This window comes from Budorcas taxicolor, chromosome 2 (genome assembly GCF_023091745.1).
Source record: "Budorcas taxicolor isolate Tak-1 chromosome 2, Takin1.1, whole genome shotgun sequence".
In the NCBI taxonomy this organism is placed as follows: domain Eukaryota; kingdom Metazoa; phylum Chordata; class Mammalia; order Artiodactyla; family Bovidae; genus Budorcas; species Budorcas taxicolor.
In genome coordinates this window covers 82,453,317-82,475,174 of record NC_068911.1, presented here as the reverse complement: position 1 = coordinate 82,475,174, position 21,858 = coordinate 82,453,317, and the positions used below count along the sequence as shown (strand labels likewise).

The 21,858-nt window shown below is 37.8% G+C and overlaps 1 protein-coding gene across 1 annotated transcript in view; it reads right to left on the bottom strand.

Moving 5' to 3' along the window:
• The window catches only part of CCDC148 (coiled-coil domain containing 148), a 201,484-nt gene that overhangs the window by 97,695 nt on the left and 81,931 nt on the right, over positions 1-21,858 (bottom strand). The window contains 1 exon segment of the mRNA XM_052636231.1: positions 12,605-12,745. Within this exon segment, the coding sequence (XP_052492191.1) occupies positions 12,605-12,745 (141 nt within the window).

The window sequence follows — 21,858 nt, the reverse complement described above, 5'->3', positions numbered from 1 at the left end:
TGGGGGATCCATTAACTTCTTTTCAATTCATTCTCTCTCTGTCCCTTTCAGTCTAATCTTACAGAATTTTTGATAAAATTTTCTCAAGAACTCAGTGGGACTATGTGGATTTTATGGGATTCCCTTCGTTAGACAAATACCAATAAACACAAATCTTTTTGAAATGAACCCTTCTCCCACTGATGTGGTTGAGAGAAATTGCCCTTAAACTTCTCTGAGGTTCTCTACTTAGAGAGTACCTATGATAAACACCCCTTTTCTCTTGGAAGGGTCGTTTATATGAATGGATACACTGACCTTTTGATCTTCCCAAGGTTATTAACAAAACAGCTGTACATTAACACTTTCGGCTTTTTCTCTGTGCTATTGGAAATAACCTCTTAAGTCTAGAATCTTTTTCCATTTGGATAGGTGGAGTTTCCCAAAGCATTGAGTCCTCATTCTTTTTATTTTAACAGTTCCTCTCTCAGTTTATCTCACTCTCTTTTACTATAAGAAGCAAAATAAAAAATACAGGTAGTATGTTCAAAACCTTGGAAATTTTAGATCATTTATATATGAAGTTCATTGTTTAGCAAGTTTTTCCATTTAACTGCAAAACAAAACTCCCTAGGTTTTAGTGCCATAACATAACAGTGATTCTCCTTTCTCCAATTTCCAACAACATGTTCATCACTTCCTTTGAATCCTCACCAGCCACATCTTAAACATCAATATTTCTATTAATACTAATGGTCTGTTCAAGGCATTCTAGTCTTTTTTCTATCATGCTCCTCAAAATTCTTCCAATTTCTCCCTGCCTCCCAATTCCAAAAAGATTTCCATATTTTTATGTATCTGTTACAGTAGCATTTCACTTCCAGATGCTAAAATCTGTATTAATTTTTTAAACTGCTATGCAACAAAATTTCACTACTTGAAACAATATTCACTTATTAGGTCAGAGTAACATAAGTCACAGGTTCAGCAAGGCATGACTGGGCTCTTTGGTCATGATATCACAAGGCTAAAATCAAAGTGTTTACAAAACTGAACCCTCATCTGGAAGCTTAAAAGAAAAATTTGCTTTCAAGCTCTTTTTTTTTTTTCCTGGAAATATTTGGTCTATTATAGTTATAGGGCTAGACCAGACAAAGAAAACTCTCTGCTTTTAAAGGGTTCATGTGACTACTTCAAGCCCACCCAAGTTATCTCCCTTTCTCAAGGCTGTTTATGCCATATAATATAACCCAATTAGATATTTACAGATATCTGGTATATATACAGGGTATATATCACAGGAGAGCAGGAAATCTCAGGGTCCATCTTAGAAGCCTGCCTATCATAGGGCTATTCAATAACTCTTTTAAGCCCCACAATCCTAAAGAAGCAGAGCTTAAAATCTAGGAATTCTTTTTTGTTATTCTTCTATGTCCACCTGTTTTTCTACTCTTGGCTCTTTTGATCAGTATATTATTAGATTAAGAAACATTGCCAAAGAGATTTCATAATTTTATGATGAATTATTCTCATAAGCAGGACTTTCTATGTGGTGCTGGCGGTACAGAACCCACCTGAAAATGCAGGAGACATGGGTTTGATGCCTGGGTTGGGAAGATCCCCTGGAGGAGAGATGGCAAACCACTCCAGTATTCTTGCCTGGAGAATCCCATGGACAGAGGAGCCTGGCAAGCTACAGTTGATAGGGTCGCAAAGAGTCAGACATGACAGAAGCAACTGAACACATATTCTCATGAGAAACCATAAATTCTCATATAAAGAGGCTGGTTTTGATCTGAATGTACTCTGGATTCCCTCCTAAGCCTGTAGTTCTTAAATCTTCTGAGAAGCAGCACTGTTCCAGATCTCTAGCCTCCATTCTGATTAAGACAGCCTACCATCTCTTGTTTTAGACTTTTTCCTCTCTTCTCAGTTATCTCTCAGATGAATATAATTCTGAGTATTTTCCAGGTCACCTGAGGACAAGGGGAAGCACCCAAGTGCTGAGGTTCTACTGAAGACTGGGTCTACTGGTATTTACTGGTGCAATGTCCCTTGAGGTTCCCCAGAAATAACCTCTGAGATAAGGCTAAATGTCACATGGCCAGTAGAGTCATTCTGATTTTTCTGACTATGTTCTCCACCAGTCAGTTGTGCAATATGAGTGGTTTCAATGCTGGATTCAGAGTAGGTGAAACTAGGGAGAGAACTGTGACATGATAAATCAAGGAAAGGATATGTTTCCTTTTTATGTGAGCCTTGCTTAAAAATCTCCATTTTGGGCACAAGGCTAAAACTATCCTTGCCTTGGATCCCATAGAATGCCAGGCATTATGCAGCAATAAGATCTCCAAAGATGCTGTGATACAGAGCAATTTTTTTTTGTTATTCAAGCCATCCAAACAGTCACATGCAGTGAAAGGGTGGTTCTGGGACCAATACTACAGGTCAAGCATTTTGAGGTTTATCTAACATGATAAACTTGATTTTTACAATAGCTCCTAGGACTGGTTTATTGAAAGGCATCATCTCCTGATTTTGCCATGATAATTTCAAAAGTGGAGACATGCTTCTAAAATATTATCTTTATCACCTAACAGCTTCTGCATCAAAATTGTCCTTGGGTCTTGAGATATAACTATGACAACCATGAATATAATGTTAAACTAGATTTTTAAAGCACAGAAGGAAAAAAGTGATCTATAATAGCAAATATACATTTGCAAGGAGCTGGGCACTACCAGGATAAACTTTGATACTGGATACAAAATCATATAATTCTAGCAAAAATACAGTATTATTTACTAACAGACAAATACTGGGAAGAAGAATTAGGATAAAGGTGATTGCTTGTTCAGGAATTCTAAAATAAGGTTTACATGGCATTGTATCTCTTTTTTCTTTCAATCCCAAAGAAAGACAATGACAAAGAATGTTCAAACTACTGCACAATTGCACTCATCTCATATGCTAGCAAAGTAGAACTCAAAATTCTTCAAGCTAGGCTTCAACAGTATGTGAACTGAGAAATTCCAGATGTTCAAGTTGGATTTAGAAAAGCCAGAAGAACCAGAGATCAAATTGCCAACCATCCACTGGATCATACAAAAAAGCAAGAGAACTCCAGAAAAACATCTACTTCTACTTTATAGACTATACTAAAGCCTTTGACTGTGTGGATCACAACAAACTGGAAAATTCTTAGAGATGGGAATACCAGACCACCTAAGCTGCCTCCTGAGAATTCTGTATGCAGGTTAAAAAGCAACAGTTGGAACCAAACAGAGAACAGACTGGTTCCAAACTAGGAAAGGAGTACATCAAGGCTGTATATTGTCAACCTACTTAACTTGTATGGAGAGCACATCATGCTAAATACCAGGCTAGATGAAGCACAAGCTGGAATCAAGAATTCTGGGAGAAATATCAATAACCTCAGATATGCAGATGACACCACCCTTATAGCAGAAAGCAAAGAGGAACTAAAGAACCTCTTGATGAAAGTGAAAGAGAGTGAAAAACCTGGCTTAAAACTCAACATTCAAAAAATGAAGATCATGGCATCTGGTCCCATCACTTCATGGCAAACAGATGGAGAAACAATAGAAACAGTGACAGACTTTATTTTCTTGGGCTCCAAAATCACTGCAGATGGTGACTGCAGCCATGAAATTAAAAGATGCTTGCAACTTGGAAGAAAAGCTGTGACCAACCACGACAGCATATTAAAAAGCAAAGACATTACTTTGCTGACAAAGGTCCAGCTAGTCAAAGCTATGGTTTTTCCAGTAGTCATGTATGGATGTGAGCTGAGCACTGAAGAATTGATACTTTTGAACTATGGTGTCAGAGAAGACCCTTGAGAGTCCCTTGGACAGCAAGGAGATCCAATCATCCATCCTAAAGGAAATCAATCCTGAATAGTCATTGGAAGGACTGATGCTGAAGCTGAAGCTCCAATACTTTGGCCACCCGCTGCAAAAAACTGACTAGCTGGAAAAGACACTGATGCTGGGAAAGACTGAAGGCAGGAGAAGAAGAGGAAAAGAGAGGATGTGATGGTTGGATTACCGACTAGATGGACATGAGTTTGAGCAAGCTCCAGGAGTTGGTGATGGACAGGGAAGCCTGCCATGCTGCAGTCCATGGGGTTGCAAAGAGTTGGCCATGACTGAGTGACTGAATTGAACTGAACTAGTATCTCTACATCCGTTGCTGCTCTCTTTTGAGAAAATATGTCAGGAATTGAAACAGTAGATGAGAGAAAGAACACCAGGTAACAAACCAGCCAGTCTCAAGTCAAGGGGAGGTTGCCTATGGGGAGTTTTCTGCCAAGCTTCCTGGAGAAGGGAACGGCTACCCACTTCAGCATTCTGGCCTGGAGAATTCCATGGACTGTATAGTTCATGGGGTCGCAAAGAGTTGGACACTACTGAGCAATTTTCACTATTCCATTAAACACTGAAGAGCTAAAATTTGTCTCTAACATTTAAAAAAAAAAAAACAGTTAAAGAAAATCTATATTCGTGGTTTGAATATATAAAGATGGTCAGAAGCTTGGTCAGTATGTCTGAGTTGACACAGAAATCTCCTTTACCACTTTAAACACAAAATTTTTGAACAAACTATACCACAACCCAAAGAAAGGCAATGCCAAAGAATGCTCAAACTACTGCACAATTGCACTCATCTCACACGCTAGTAAAGTAATGCTCAAAATTCTCCAAGCCAGGCTTCAGCAATACCTGAACCGTGAACTTCCAGATGTTCAAGCTGGTTTTAGATAAGGCAGAGGAACCAGAGATCAAATTGCCAACATCTGCTGGATCATCGAAAAAGCAAGAGAGTTTCAGAAAAACATCTATTTCTGCTTTATTGACTATGCCAAAGCCCTTGACTGTGTGAATCACAATAAACCGTGGAAAATTCTGAAAGAGATGGGAACACCAGACCACATGGCCTGCCTCTCGAGAAACCTCTATACAGGTCAGGAAGCAACAGTTAGAACTGGACATGGAACAACAGACTGGTTCCAAATAGGAAAAGGAGTACATCAAGGCTGTCTATTGTCACCCTGCTTATTTAACTTCTATGCAGAGTACATCATGAGAAACGCTGGGCTGGGAGAAGCACAAGCTAGAATCAAGACTGCCAGGAGAAATATCAATAACCTCAGATATGCAGATGACACCACGCTTATGGCAGAAAGTGAAGAGGAACTAAAAACCTCTTGATGAAAGTGAAAGAGGAGAGTGAAAAAGTTGGCTTAAAGCTCAACATTCAGAAAATGAAGATCATGGCATCTGGTCTCATCACTTCATGGCAAATAGATGGGGAAACAGTGGAAACAGCGTCAGACTTTATTTTTCTGGCTCCAAAATCACTGCAGATGGTGACTGCAGCCATGAAATTAAAAGACGCTTACTAATTGGAAGGAAAGTTATGACCAACCTAGATAGCATATTTGAAAGCAGAGACATTACTTTGCCAACAAAGGTCTGTCTAGTTAAGGCTATGGTTTTTCCAGTGGTTATGTATGGCTGTGAGAGTTGGACTATAAAGAAAGCTGAGTGCAGAAGAATTGATGTTTTTGAACTGCGGTGTTGGAGAAGACTCTTGAGAGTCCGTTGGACTGCAAGGAGATCCAACCAGTCCATTCTAAAGGAGATCAGTCCTGGGTGTTCTTTGGAAGGAATGATGCTGAAGCTGAAACTCCAATACTTTGGCCACCTCATGCAAAGAGCTGATTCATTGGAAAAGACTCTGATGCTGGGAGGGCTTGGGGGCAGGAGGAGAAGGGGACGACAGAGGATGAGATAGCTGGATGGCATCACCAATTCGATGTACTAAAGTTTGAGTGAACTCCAGGAGTTGGTGATGGACAGGGAAGCCTGCGCTGTGATTAAGGGGGTCGCAAAGAGTCGGATACAACTGAGCGACTGAACTGAACGGAACTGCTACCACAACCACACACAGACACAGTCAGTACCTCAGTGCTGAAAATAAAGATGGAACTCAAAGTCAGAGCAGTAAGAAGGAGCCAAAGCCAAGTGACTCCAGGGAAGAGCTGGACCTGAGATACGTCTGAGAAGCTAATGGCCGAGTTTTTAATAATAGGTGTAGGACCTGTGCACATGGGTTAGGAACCAGCTACCTATGAAGAGCCAAGAAAGCATGTAGGACTTGTCCATACACACAGTGCAAACTAGCTACGCCATAAACTCCCCACAGGAGAGTGATGGGGAGCTAATTTCCTGCTTGTGACCAGAGGAGGAAAAGGGTCAAGTGCAGAGCCCAAGGTGCTGTACATGAGTGCCAAATCAACACCCACTCCCAGCTCACACCATGGGTCCCAAGTCTCAAAGTTAATACTGTACACAAACTGGTGTGGGGCCAGTAAAATACACAGGGTCCTGCCCTCAGCAGAGGCAAATATCAAAGCTATCCATAGAGATGTTCTGACTACCAGGTCATAGTTTATACATGAAAGCATGATTCTCAAAGGAAAAGTATAAGAACTTGGATTATTTGATCATTTTAACTTTCCATGAAGTTAAGACACTGAGGCAAATTTATAGGCCAATGAACAACCATAGAAAATATTTGCAACTCAAGTAACTGATAGAAAGAAATAGTATCAAGAATTTATAAAGATCACCAACAGATTAAGTAAAGGAAAAATAGACAAATGGCCAAGAAGCATGAATAAGCAATTCACAGAGGAAGGAAACTGCTCAATAAATACATGAGACTTGCCATCTCACAGGTGACCAGGGGAATCCAATTTAAAGCACTGACATACTGTTCCCTTTTGTCGGGTTCTTCTGCTGTTGTTCATTGCGACTCTCTGCAACCCCATAGACCGCAGCATGCCAGGCTTCCCTGTCCTTCACCGGAGTACACCTTGATGTTCTCCTTTCCCAGTTCTGAACCAGTCAGTTCCTTCATGTCCAGTTCTGTTTCTTCTTAACCTGCATACAGGTTTCTCAGGGGATAGGTAAAGTGGTCTGGCATTCCCATCTCTTTAAAAATTTTTCACAGTTTATTGAGATCCACACAATCAAAGGCTTTGGCACAGTCATTGAAGCAGAAGTAGATGTGTTTTTTTGGAATACCCTTGCTTTTTCCATGATTTATAAATGTTGGCAATTTGATTTCTGGTTCCTCTGCCTTTTCTAAACATAGCTTGTACTAGAAGTTCTCGATTTATGTACTGCTAAAGCCTAGCTTGGAAGATTTTAGCATAGCCTCACTAGCATGTGAAATGAGCGCAATTGTGTGGTAGTTTGAGCATTCTTTGGCATTGACCTTCTTTCAGGTTGGAATGAAAACTGACTTTTTCCAGCCTTCTGTGGCCACCGCTGAGTTTCCCAAATTTGGTGACATATTGAGTGCGGCACTTTAACAGCATCATCTCAGCTGGAATTCTATCACCTCTACTAGCTCTCTTTGTAGTAATGCTTCCTAAGACCCACTTGACCTCACTCCAGGATGTCCAGCTCTAGTTGAGTGACCACACCATTGTGGTTATTCAAGTCATTAAGATCTTTCTTGTATAGCTCTTTTGTGTACTCTTGCCACCTCTTCTTAACCTCTTCTGCTTCTGTTAGGTCCTTAGAGTTTCTGTTCTTTATTGTGCCTATCCTTGCATGAAACGTTCCCTTGATACCTCCAATTTTCTTGAAGAGATCTCTAGTCTTCACCAATCTATTGTTTTCCTCAATTTCTTTGCATTGTTCATTTAAAAAGGCCTTCTAATCTCTCCTCGCTGTTCTGGAACTCTGCATTCAGTTGGGAATAATCTTTCCTTTTCTCCCTTGTCTTTTGCTGTCTTCTTTCCTCAGCTATCTGTAAGGCCTCCTCAGACAATCAATTTGCCTTTCTTGAGGTGGTTTTGGCCACCATCACCTGTACAATGTTCTAACTTTCTTCCATAGTTTTTCAGACATTCTGTCTACCAGATCTAATTCCTTGAATCTACTCATCACTTCCACTGTATAATCATCAGGGATTTGATTTAGATCATATCTGAATGGCCTAATGTTTTTCCCTAATTTCTTCCATATAAGCCTGAATTTTGCAATAAGGAACTTATGATCTGAGTGACAGTCTGCTTCAGGTCTTATTTTTACTGACTGTATAGAGTTTCTCCATCTTTAGCTGCAAAGAACATAGTCTGATTTTGGTTTTGACTATCTCCTGATGTTCATTTGTAGAGTTTTCTCTTAGGTTATTGGAAAAGCATGTTTACTAAGACCCATGTGTTCTCTTGACAAACTCTGTTAGCCTAAGCTCTGCTTTATTTTGTATTCCAAGGTCAAACTTGCCTGTTACTCCAAATAGGTATCTCTTGATTTCCTGCTTCTGCATTCCAATACCCTATGATCGAAAGGACATCTTTTTTTTTTTTGGTGTTAGTTGTAGAAGGTCTTGTAGGTCTTCACAAAACCAATCAGCATCAGTATCTTCAGTATTAGTGGTTGGGACATAGACTTGGATTGCTGTGATGTTGAACAGTTTGCCTTGGAAACTAATTGAGATCATTCTGTTATTTTTGTGGTTGCACCCAAGTAGAGCATTTCAGACTCTTTTGTTGACTATGAGGGCCACTCCATTTCTTTTAAGGAATTCTTGCCCACAGTAGTATAAAATGGTCATCTCAATTAAATTTTCCCATTCCAGTCCACTTTGGTTCACTGTTTCCTCAGATGTCAGTGTTCAAACTTGCCAACTCCTGCTTGATCATGTCCAATTTATCTTGCTTCATGGACCTAGCATTTCAGATTCCTATGCAATATTGTTCTATATGGCATCAAACTTTACTTTCACCAGACACATCCACAACTGAGCATTGTTTCTGCTTTGGCCCAGGCACCTCATTTTTCTGGAGCTATTAGTAGTTGCCATCTGTTCTTCCCCAGTAACATATTGGACAGATTCTGATCTGCAGGTCTTATCTTCTGGTGTCATATCTTTTTGCCTTTTTCATACTGTTCATGGGGCTCTCATGGCAAGAATATTGGAGTGGATTGCCATTTCCTCCTTCAATGGACCACATTTTGTCAGAATTCTTCACTGTTACCCGTCTATCTTAGATGGCCCTGCCGTTGTATAGCTTCACATAGCTTCACTGAGTTATGTAAGCCTCTTTGCCACAACAAGGCTGTGGTCCATGAGACGGATTTATCAGATTGGCAAAAATCAAAAAGAATAGTTTAAATATTTTATGAAGTAAAAAAAGTCTTATAAAGTTGAAAATATGCAAATCCTGTAACACAGTGATTCCCACCCCAGGTATACCCTAGGGAAAGCTGTGCATACATGCCTCAGTCATTATATACAGGTGGCTGCTGCAGTACACTTTCAAGAACAAAACTTAAGAAACTTACATGTCAACCGCTCAGAGAATGGATAAATGGTAATCTAATTCCACAGTGAAACATAATATAGCCATTAAAAGAGTAAACTAGATCTCTCTATTAACACGGCTATATCTCAAAATGCATGGTTAAATGAAAAAGCACATGCTGCAGAATGATACAGTGTGAAAATATTTACGAAAAAAGTAAAAGAATTAAAATATATTAAAAACAATAGATGGTCTGAAAGATAGCAATAACATTCATGGTCAAGACTCCTTTGGGGTGGTAAGAAGAGAAATGGTACTGCATTGAGTCCTCAAAAGAAGACTTCAACTTTATCTATAAAATTAAATATGAAACAGAATCAAGCTCTGTACTTTAATTTTTTTCTAAATGGTAAGAAGTAACTTTTAAAAGAAAAAAAAATGAAATAGATACCTTGGTCGCATACATTTGCAAGAGGTTGACCATGAATTTGACTTAGAGCACAATTATTCATTCCATTACTACTTTCTTTGTTGTGGTTGCTGATCTTTTGGTGTTAGGCCAAGTTTAGTCCAGATCAATTCAGTCATTCAGTCATGTCTGACTCTTTGAGACCCAATGGACTGCAGCATGTCAGGCTTCCCTATCCATCACCATCTCCTGGAGCTTGGTCAAACTAATGTCCATAGAGTCAGTGATGCCATCCAACCATCTCATCCTCTGTCATCCCCTTCTGATCCTGCCTTTAATCTTTTGCAGCATCAGGATCTATTCCAATGATTCAGCTCTTCTCATCAGGTGGCCAAAGTATCAGAGCTTCAGCTTCAGCATCAATCCTTCTAAAGAGTGTTCAGGGTCGATTTCCTTTAGGATTGACTGGTTTGATCTCCTTGCTGTCCAAGGGACACTTAAGAGTCTTCTCCAGCACCACAGTTCAAAAGCATCAATTCTTCAGTGCTCAGCCTTCTTCATGGTCCAACTCTCACATCCATGCATGACTACTGGAAAAACCATAGCTTTGACTGGACAGACCTTTGTTGGCAAAGTGATGTCTCTACTTTTTAATACACTGTCTAGGTTTGTCATAGCTTTTCTTCCAAGGAGCAAGAATCTTTTTAATTTCATGGCTGCAGTAACTGTCTACAGTGATTTTGGAGTCCAGGAAAATAAAATCTGTTACTGTTCCCATTTTTTTTCACATCTATTTTCCACGAAAAGATGGGACCAGATGCCATGATCTTCATTTTTTGAATGTTGAGTTTTAAGCCAATTTTTTTCCTGTCATTTTTCACCCTCTTTAAGAGGCTCTTTAGTTTCTCTTTGCTTTCTGCCATTAGAGTGGTATCATCTGCATGTATGTGTTGATATTCCTAACAGAAATCTCGATTCCAGCTTGTGATTCATCCAGCCAGGCATTTCACATGATGTGTCTGTGTATGGAACTTAAAATGACACTACATGCAAGCTAATGTTTAAAAATAAATCCTTTCATGGTCATACTAATTTGTAGAAAGGAAGTTTTATGAAGGGCACCCAGGAAGATGACAAATCTCTAAGGATATACTTTTCCAATACTGTAGTTTCAGAACAACAAATGTTGGAATTGATAAGTTTTCCCCAGAAAAGTGTATAGGTCAGTTCTGTTTGTTTTTGTTTTTAGTTGCTCAGTTATGTCTGACTCTCTGGGACCCCATGGACTGTAGCTCACCAGGCTCCTCTGTCCATGGAATTCTCCAGGAAGAATAGTGGAGTGTGTTGCCATTTCCTACTCCAGGACATCTTCCCAACCCATGAATCGAACCCAGGTCTTCTGCATTGCAGGCAAGTTCTTTTACCATCTGAAACACCAGGGAAGCTCTACATTATCTGAAACATAGTTGATATTTATGAGTATCTCTTTTGATGGGGACTTGATGAAACCATTTAATGTACTCACTTAGAAATTAAACTGTAAATTACATCTTCTTTGCAGCTCATTTTGTCAAAAATTATATAATTTCTATACATGTTGTTTTTCACACATACTGACTCTACAACAATTTGCTGACATAAGAGCACAAACCAAGCAAGAATAATGATAACTGAACTATAAAAATGTAGAAAACCTGACTTTTAGCTAAAAAACCACAATATTATTTTTTTCTTCAGGTTGAATTTTAAAGGAAAAACTGCTAGACAAGAGTTTCATATGGTTTCAATGGACCGTATAGCTTAAAGTATAGCAACTGTGTTCATGAAGCAAAAATTTATTCGAGGACTATGAATTAGTCATTCTTAGCACTTTAAGCAACTCCAAAAGAAAACATTTCACATATTGTCCAGATCAAGTCAATATAGATTAATGGAAATTCCTTTCTTTATGTCATAGAATTGATCATAAATTGCTTTTTGTGAATTATTTCCACAGAAGACATAAAATCTTAAAGAAAAATATTCTTAACTATAAATTCTATCACTTTTGCAATATGGGCAAATAAAATATCTAAATATATACCCTATAAATTTTTTAAATCCCCTCTGAAATATGTTTTATCTTCCACAGGCTGTCAATAATTATTTTAAAGCTATTAATAGGTATTTTGGGGAATTCTCTGGAGGTCCAGTGGTTAGGATTCCACACTTCCTCTCCATGGGACATGGATTTGATCCCTGGTCAGAGAACTAAGATCCAACAAGCTACATGGTACAGCCAGAAATAATAAAAATAAAAAACACCTTTTAAAAAATAAGTGTTTTAATCAATATTTTGAGGTTTGGGAAAACAATGTTCATTCAAAAATAGGATGATGAATTTGTATCAGTATGAAAAACCAAACAATCTAACACATAATAAAATAAGAAGTAAATTCTTTAAAGGGACTTTTGGTATTCTATTAGTTGTACTGACCCCAGTATACTGTATTTTCCAATAAATACATCTTTTCACAGTCTTTTGCTGTACTGTAGTCAACCAAAATGCTATTCCAGTACCTCTGACTTTGCCATGTCCCTACTAAGAACGTGCTTTAACAACAACTACAAACCCTGTATTTTCTTTATCTATAGTATCTCTTCTAATCACAAGTACTTGTGCTTATGAAGTCAATAAAGTGGGTTTTCCTCCATGTACATAAATCTCTGAAGCTCAAATACATTCAAGCAAGACTCCACTAGAACTTTATGAATCTTTCTAAGAACTGCCTATGAGGATTCTATGCCAAAGACCAATTCTAGGTCAATCAAATCTCAATCAGGCAATTAAATATTCATTCACACATTTGCAGCAACAGTATAAATACCTCTTTTTTCTTCTCTTCTCTTTGTAACAATTTCTTCTTCTTCCACAGTTTCTCTTTCTCCTCTTCCTTTTCTCTTCTTCTGGCAGAGATTTCCATTTCCAGTCTTGTTACCTCTTCCTGGCGGGCTCGCCACTGAAGAACCTGAAATAAATAGAAATTCATCCAATAAATAAATACACTCAAGTGATTTCACAGATCAAAAGGAGACTAGGTTTTGTATCAAGCAGATGTTAAAGATTTTCCAAGGACCCATTAAAATTCTGCATGCACATGAGTGTGTGATGTATGTGTAAGGTGTAGAAAGCAACTGTAAAAATCACTTCATTCAGAGATTGTTCACTTGGATTCATGGAATGAAATTCTAAAGAGTCTGTGATTTGACTTCAAAAGATCTGTGAATTCTCATAAATAATTATGTAAAAGTTTTGTGTTTTTGCAGATGTGTTTTCCTAGAACAATATTTCTATTTTCTAGTCAACAGTTTTCAAATGGTCTTAATATCCTAAAAATTTTAAGAATCACTGATATGTTTCATCCTGATTTTTATAAGTGAAGAAAATGAGCCTGAATGAAGACGAAAAAAATTAAGACATTTAAAAGAACTTCCTGGGTACTAATAGGTGTTATTGGTAGAAATATAATTGGTACAGCACTTCTAGAGAACACTGGGTAATATGTAAATATATAGCATAATATGAAATATACATAGTCTTTCACCCATAACCCCACTTTGAAGAAATTTTTCAAAGAAGACAATCAACAGGACATGTGCACAAATTACCAATAGGAATGTTCATTGCAGTGCTGCTTAAACAGAACAACTGGAGAGTCTAAGTGTCTGGCAACAAGAGATGGCATAAATTAACTATGGCATCATCATGTAATGACTGCCATTGAAAAGTTTCTATATTTCCATATTCATCAATACAGAAAATATCTACAACCTATTATTAGATGTAAAAAAGCAGGTGCAAAACCACATTCATGGTATGATCTCATTAAAATAAAATATCATCTATCTATCTATGCAAAGAAAGAGATTTGGAAGGAGGTTTACCAAAATAATTATACTGTTTATTTCTGAATAGAAGCATTTCATGGAATTTAAAAAAATTTTTATAATAAACGTGTCTTATCTTTGTGAGCAGTAAACCAATAAAGCTAACGAAACAAAAGCAAACATACATTCCATGTACACATATAGCTAACAAAGCAGAGAGGAAGGAGATGGAGACATATGCAGAAAATCTTTTTTTTTTTAAAGGAAGAAACTAGCATTCTCAGTTTAATATATCATTGTCATATATTTGATATAAGCATGATTCGCTGTGGTACTATATGAATGAAAATGGAGTAAATAAAATATCATAAAATATGGTGAACTAAAATAACTAGTTAAGCTCTTTTTGCACTTTCATTATTCAAAGTTTGCTTTCTAAAAATATAGTTTGCTCTATTTATCAAAATAAAAGGAATATCAAGGAAATTCAGACTTTTGGTCTTCAAACACTTCAGTTCAGTTCAGTCACTCAGTCGTGTCCGACTCTTTGCCATCCCATGATTCACAGCACGCCAGCCCTCCCTGTCCATCACCAACTCCCAGAGTTCACTTAAGCTCATGTCCATTGAGTTGGTGATGCCATCCAGCCATCTCAACATCTGTCGTCCCCTTTTCCTCCTGCCCCCAATCCCTCTCAGCATCAGTCTTTTCCAATGAGTCAACACTCCGCATGAGGTGGCCAAAGTACTGGAGTTTCAGCTTTAGCATCATTCCTTCCAAAGAACACCCAGGGCTGATCTCCTTTAGAATGGACTGGTTGGATCTCCTTGCAGTCCATGGGACTCTCATGGACCACAGTTCAAAAGCATCAATTCTTCGGTGCTCAGTTTTCTTCACAGTCCAACTCTCACAGCCATACATGACCATTGGAAAAACCATAGCCTTGACTATGGACCTTTGTTGGCAAAGTAATGTCGCTGCTTTTCAATATGCTCTCTAGGTAGGTCATAACCCTCCTTTCAAGGAGTAGGCGTCTTTTAATTTCATGGCTGCAGTCACCATCTGCAGAGCTTTTGGAGCCCAAGAAAATAAAGTCTCTCACTGTTTCCATTGTTTCCCCATCTATTTGCCATGAAGAATTGATAGGACTGGATGCTATGATCTTAGTTTTTTAAATGTTGAGTTTTAAGCAGCTTTTTCATTCTCCTCTTTCATTTTCATCAAGAGGCTCTTTAGTTCTTCTCTTTCTGCCATAAGGGTGATGTCATCTGCATATCTGAGGTTATTGATATTTCTCCCGGCAATCTTGATTCCAGCTTGTGTTTCTTCCAGCCCAGCATTTCTCATGATGTACTCTGCATATAAGTTAAATAAGCAGTAGGTTGCCCCAACTACTGATAATCTTGGCCATACTTACCTTATTCTTTGGAACCCTATTCCTAGAATAAGATCATCTATGCCCTCTGTCCTAACTTATTACTTCCAAATCATTCCTTCCTTTATCTACCCTCTGTCTGTAATATGCTCTATCAAAATCAAGTGCCCTGTCAAATATTGCCAGGGGTCTCCCTCCTGAATTGGTCCCCTCTTCTTTAACCTTACGGTTGTATTTAACTCTGTCAACCACCTCTTCACGTTTAAAACTCTTTCATTCCTTGGCTATAACACAGTTCTCCCCTGCTTCTCCACCAGTTGATACTGCTCTCTTCTCTTCTTCCTGCTTCCTGTGTCTACCTTATACTCCTAACTCTATTGCTATCCTTTCTCAACCTCAGCCTCTCTGTTGTTATCTAATGTGCTTGTCCTCACCTCCGACTAATGCCCCACTTTAACCTTGTTAATGTGTAGTCTCTAGGTAGGTTTTTTTTCCCGTTCCTTTCTTTATACCACCATCTTTGTTCTTTGCCTCGTGGTATGACCCAGACTGTTCCCCTACCTGAAATGCCCTCAGTTTCCCCCTATTTCATAAAATGCTTCTTGGCCCAGCACATGTCCCATATCTGCCATTATACATTCTCCAACCCACACTCATCTCTTGTATGGTTTCACTGACCATATCATAACTGTTCTCTAATTATTTTGAGCATAATATTTCTATTTCCATTTAGAGCAGAGGCCATGATATATAGGTGTTTTGTTTTCTGCTTATACTGTCTAGCAGAGTGCTAGCACATGATAGATGCTCAAGTAATACCTATTTAAATTACCAAAATAACATTTTTAAATGGAACCAAATAAATGAAAAAGAAATGATAGCATTAGAATATACCCTTTTGCAATGCATAACGAAATAATGGGTTCTCATTCATGATAATCATTTGCTACTGAAATTGATCTGAGCTGATAGGAAATGTTATAGTAATGGATGGATCAGGCTGAATTGAAAACACTGAGTAATCTTAACATCAAAGTAGCCATTTTAGTTTCTGATTTGAATATACCAAATATTAAAAAATATATAAAACAGATATATTTCAATATTGATTAGTAAGTAGATGCTATTATGGAAACACTGTTCAAGTTTTTAGGTGTGATCATAGTATGGTTATCCCTTTATAAAGGCTTTATAAATGGTTTATTCTTTTTAATTTTAGAGATAAATACTAAAATATAGATGAAATGATATGATATGTGGGTATTTGCATAGGCATGAGAGAGTAGGTAAGGGTATAGATGGAAAAAATTTGACTAGTAAGTTGATAATTGCTGAAGTTGAATAATGACAAACTTAAATATATGTTTATATTTTTCTGTATTAAAATTTTTATTTAAGAAAACACAAAATATAATGTATGACCAAAGAGATTTGTATAGTAAAACACTGTAGTCTCAAGGTTCTCAGACAATGAGACCTGAGAAGCAGTGAACTAATGTAAAGAAAATTAGTACATATTCAGCCTTTCCGAGTCCTGAAATTTATTTCTATAAATTTCAATAGAAAAAAGTTTGTGTTTGGAACTACTTTACTCACTTTTGATTTAAGACTAATTTATGGGAATTATCATTGAATGACTTTGCACATGTACTGTTGTACAATTTGTGAAGCCAGATATAAGCAAATACCTACAACTGGACAAGATTTCTGTTTCCAAAGGTAAGTATAGCAAGAGAATAACCAGACCAATAAAATTCAGGTACCCCAGTTAATCTCCCAGTTTACCCTTCTTGTCATTTGCAAGTCTAAACAATGTTTTTTCTGTTCTCCAGAAACGATTACAGTAGTTTTTAAAATGGAGCATACACTGTAAATCATAAAACAAATGCAAGTTGAGCAATCAAAAGCCAATGGGTTATAGATGTTAAACTGTGTGCACATATATGAATTGCTGGAACAAAAACTCTGGAGCAAGTCAGCATCAGCCTTTTGAAACTAAATAGTTTCTACTTCATATTAGAATCATGAGAATGGTCAGGGACTGTTAGAAGTTTGCCTCCAATCGATAATACACAATATCATCTGTAATTATACCTATATCCCCTCTCCCCCAACACACAAAAAAGGTGAAAATTGAAGAAGAGAACGTTATTAAAGCTAGCATTATATCCTCCTAAGTAGCTGGAGTTGTGAGATCGTGACAATGAGAAACAGGCTCTGCAACAGTTAGTATCCAGGAGGTAACATAATGGGGCTTTTTGGAATACACAGTGGATACAGTGAAGACTCGCTGGGAAAAGGGTGCCAGTGAAAAAATCTGTACCCAGCGGATCCCCACAGAGGAAGCCAAAGGATTTTCCATGAGGAGAGAATGACAACCGATTATGTTATTTTCAAGTCCAAGAACAAGAAAGCTGACAGGTGGGCAAAGGAATCAATATAAGCACAATAAGCTGAAGTACAGAAGAGCAAACCGTGAGCAAAAGGAAGAACACCCCCGAAAAACATTTTAGCGGTTTTTATTTTAAAAGGTTGGGTAATTATATAGCTTTAAATGGAGCATGCGAACATAACTGTGTAGCAATAACAACCAGGAAAGAACATTACCACAGTGGTAGTCAGGAGCACATTATAAGGAAAGTATTATTTAGATTATTAACTACAGAAGTTTTTTCCAGTTCTTTAGTTAATTCTTTGTTTAATATTCCTGCCAAAGGTACAGTCTTTGAATGAAACCTTAACCTAACAGAGAACAAATGAAGTTTAAAATATATTAATCTTTGCCAATAATAAATTAAGGATTTAAAATGAAAATGGTTAGTAGTATTACATATATCCTTTGCTCCTGATGTAAAAGTTAAATAGTTCAAGGGAAATTAATTAACATGCATATTTTTAGAATGAATCAAGTACTAGAAAAACACAAAATGAAGCCCATGTAAACTTCAAAGGCAATAATGGAAATTCATATCAAGGTAAAAATACTGACACAATTTTACATCAAAGTTGAGAGCATTGAAAATAACTTCTGAAGTTGGCAAGGCAGTATAAAGGAAATGAGTATTAAGCTGCTGGTCAGAACACCAGCCTTTTTGTCTTCTCTCTGCCGCTAACTGACAACATTGTTACTTTGAGCAAAAGGCTAGCCTAGTCTTCTCCCATGTTAAAGGGGACGACGACTGGATCAGGTGACTTCTATAGTTTCTTTAAGTCCTAATATTCTGATTCTATTTTCTATTTTCCTTATACAGAGAGACCACAATATGCTCTGTAGTTTTCAGAATGAAAACTGAATGCAATTCCAAATGAATTGCAATGAGGAACAAACATCTGTATTTTATGAGCCTGGTAAATAATAATAGACAATTAAACATTAATTGTGAATTTTATCAGCCATTATTTGTAGAAACATTGTATCATGTATATTGTTTTACATGTGGGAAAAGTACTATTGAGCAGTGTCTATTACTTATGATAAAATATTAAAAACTGCCATATATGAGGCTTACTGTGTGCTGGGCCTATGCTTTGTCAACACATTAATCACAGTGTCAAGTAATCCTTGAAACAAGCAAGCTCTCTCTTCTTCATGGTTCATCTGGCTAACTTTTCCTTATCCTAATCAAGCCTAAACTTAGACATCATTTGCTCCAAGAAGCCTTCACTAACTTACCATGTCCAGATCAGGTGTCTCTTCCCAACTTCCCTAGCATCTTGTCTTTCTCTTGTATTACAGCACACATCAGCACTAAACCACTTGGACTTGCCCGTATCTCAGACTTGGCTACAAACTTAAGGGCAGGGACCAAATTTGTCTTATGCGTGGGCTCTCTCCAGAGTCTTGCATGGTATCTAGCACTTTAAAGGGTTAAGAAATATTTATTGGTAAGTGCACAGATAAGACTCTGAGGCTATGCTTGGCAGTTAGATGGACAATATTTCCCTTTCTCCCCCACTGGATAGGTCTTTGGAAAGAAAGTTACCCTTTCCAGACACATTATCATTTTCCGACTCTTCCACCCTGTGATGCTGGATCCCTGCTTTCCCCATTGTAACTGTTTCCAGGATTCCCAAGCGCCACTTCTGCTTGTCAGACAAGGAAAATATCCAGAAAACCTTGTCAGGATTTTCAATAATGAATTATATTTCTAGCAATGTTAGAGGATATGTGCAAAAAGTGTCAAGCAAATCTTTTTCTATCTTCTCCTTAAATGCTCCTATAAGCTTCTACAGCTGAGTAAACTTCAAATTTTCATTTTATTGAATCTTTAACAGTCTGATAGTTTCCTTAAATTCTTTGCAAATGTCCCACCATTTTTCAATATTACCTAAGCTTTTTTTTAATCTTATATGTTCCACTTACATTTAAACTCCACTCATGAAATACAGTACCTGTGCTTTTGCATACATTATTAAAACTTCCTGTTCTCTCCTTGGCATTTTTGCTTAGTGGAAAGATTTGATTTTTTCTCTTGGTTTTACAGTTGTGCCTTGGTTTCTTGGATGACTTCATAAGTGCATTTTTTTGATCACTTCTCTTTGATAACTGCTTTCCATTTTCTGTGACTTTTTACTTGTCTTTTTGAGAATCTCAATGATTATGCACTATTATCTAGCTGTTTCGTGCCCTTTTCTTTTCAAATAAAATCTTGCAAAGTTTCATTTTAACGGGTCTTAGAGGGTCTTAACCTTAGTGTAACGTAAGACTTGCAGAGGAAGAAACAAACTAAATGCTAATAAGTGAAAAACTGTCAACAGATATTTTTTCCTAAGGGACAAAACTTACAAACCTATCATTGTACTATATTTACAAAGCTGACAAAGCCAAATTGCATAATAGACTCAGAAAATGGGTTATCAGTCAGGAAATCACTTGCCTGCTGACTATGAGATCTAGGGACACCATTTCCCATTTCTGGGTCTCAAATCCTCTTCAAAAAATGAAGAGCACTAAATCAGTTTTTCAGACAAAGGGTTACAACTCATCAGTGGATAATGAAATAAATTTTATGGATGGGAACTAGCATATTGTTATGGAAGAAAACATCAGAGTGCATCTCACATCATTACAGTAATGCTGTTTCAGGAAATTTTTATTTCCATTCTCTCTGTGTGTGTATGCGTATATGTGTATATATATATTCATTTGTGATATAAAATACATTTCTCATGTAGGTCACAGTGAAAGAAGCTTGAAAAACACAGCAGTAAATTCTCTATGATCTTTTCCAATGCTGAGATTCTATGACTATGTGCTATAAAGACCAAAGCTACTGTGCCGCCATCATTAAGCCACAGTCCTCATCCTTTCTGCGGTCAACCGAGAAACATAATGAGAGAACCCAGGTTTTGAAATCAGAAACCAGAGATTTAGTCCTACCCTTGTGACTTATTAATGGCACTCCCTGGGGCACATTGTTTAACCACCTCTAACTTCAGAATAATGTAAAATAGGATAAAAACGGCACACACCTTACAGGATTGCTGTGCAAATATCATCAGTTTGCACAAGCCAGATTATCAAGAATCATCCTGACACTGCCTGTCCCTGACACTCCACATATAATCCATTACCAAGCCCTGCAGACTGCATCTGACTATCATTTGGACCTACATCCAATTCTATCTTCAGGCCTTCCATCCTAGCGCTATCAGAATACATCCTGCATCCACACTGGTTTCATTTCCTGTCCACATCCCCATCTCACTTCCTACACTTTAAAAGATTTCCATCACTCTTAGGGTGAAGTCTAAGCTCCCAACTATGGACTACAAAGCCTCCAGAGATTGGCCCTGCCTATATCTGCAGCCCCAACTCCTAAACCCATTACAATAACTGACTCACCCTCTCTGCTCCAGGAGCCCTGGCCATCATCCAGATCCCTAAAGAAGCCATATTTCCTCCATCTATGTGGATGCTGAACATGCCATTTCTTTCACTTGCATCCTCCCCTTCACTTTGCATCCTCCACATCTTTTCCTATTCAATACTTAGCCCCAAATTTCAGCTTCAGTGTCTGTCAGGGGAGTTTTACCCACCCATCCTAGTTGCATGCTCCCATAACTTGCTTATTTTTCAACATACTTGTCATAGTTTAAAATCAGACATTCAGCTTTGTTACATGACCATGGTCCGCTTCCCCACTAGACTATGATCTCCATAAAGAAAGGGACCACATCTGATTGGCTCATCATTGTATTTCCAGTGCCTCACACACCACCTGACACCTAATAGATGCTCAATAAATATGTGTGAAGGGGCGAATAAATGAGATAAGAAAGCAAAACTGCTATACAAATGTTCAGTATATTCCTCCGTTGCTACTATTGTTTTCTAGCTGACTTTCCTGACTTCACTGCCATTTCGATTCAACCAATTCAATAGACATTTGTATTTTGCATTAATTTTCACATATTTTTGCTCCCCTTCACATGATTCTAATAATGGTGGCTTTGCATTTGCCACCATTCCAAGCAGTTTCTATGGCAATTCGGACATTACCTTGTTCAAAGAAAGACTCAATCTTTTAAGGCATATGTGGACTTGACCCCATGTATATCACCTTATTTCCTATTACTCCCCAAAGCAAACAGCCCAGGCCTTCCTCTTCCTCTGCCTCTTCCTCTCTGCCCCACTGCTACACATCCATGTTTATCTCTGTCCCAGGTCTTTGCCTGGGAAACCCTCACTCCTGCTCATCTCTCCTTCAAGGCCCTTCAGAGTTGTCCTTCCTAACATCCTCTCTACCATTAGTCAACCCCAGCTCTTGTGTACATCTATGACTGTGTCACAAAATAGATACCGTCCAGACACTCTTTAGCTATCTTGCTTTATTTTCACTCTACTTACACTATAAAAAATTATATTATTACCCTAAG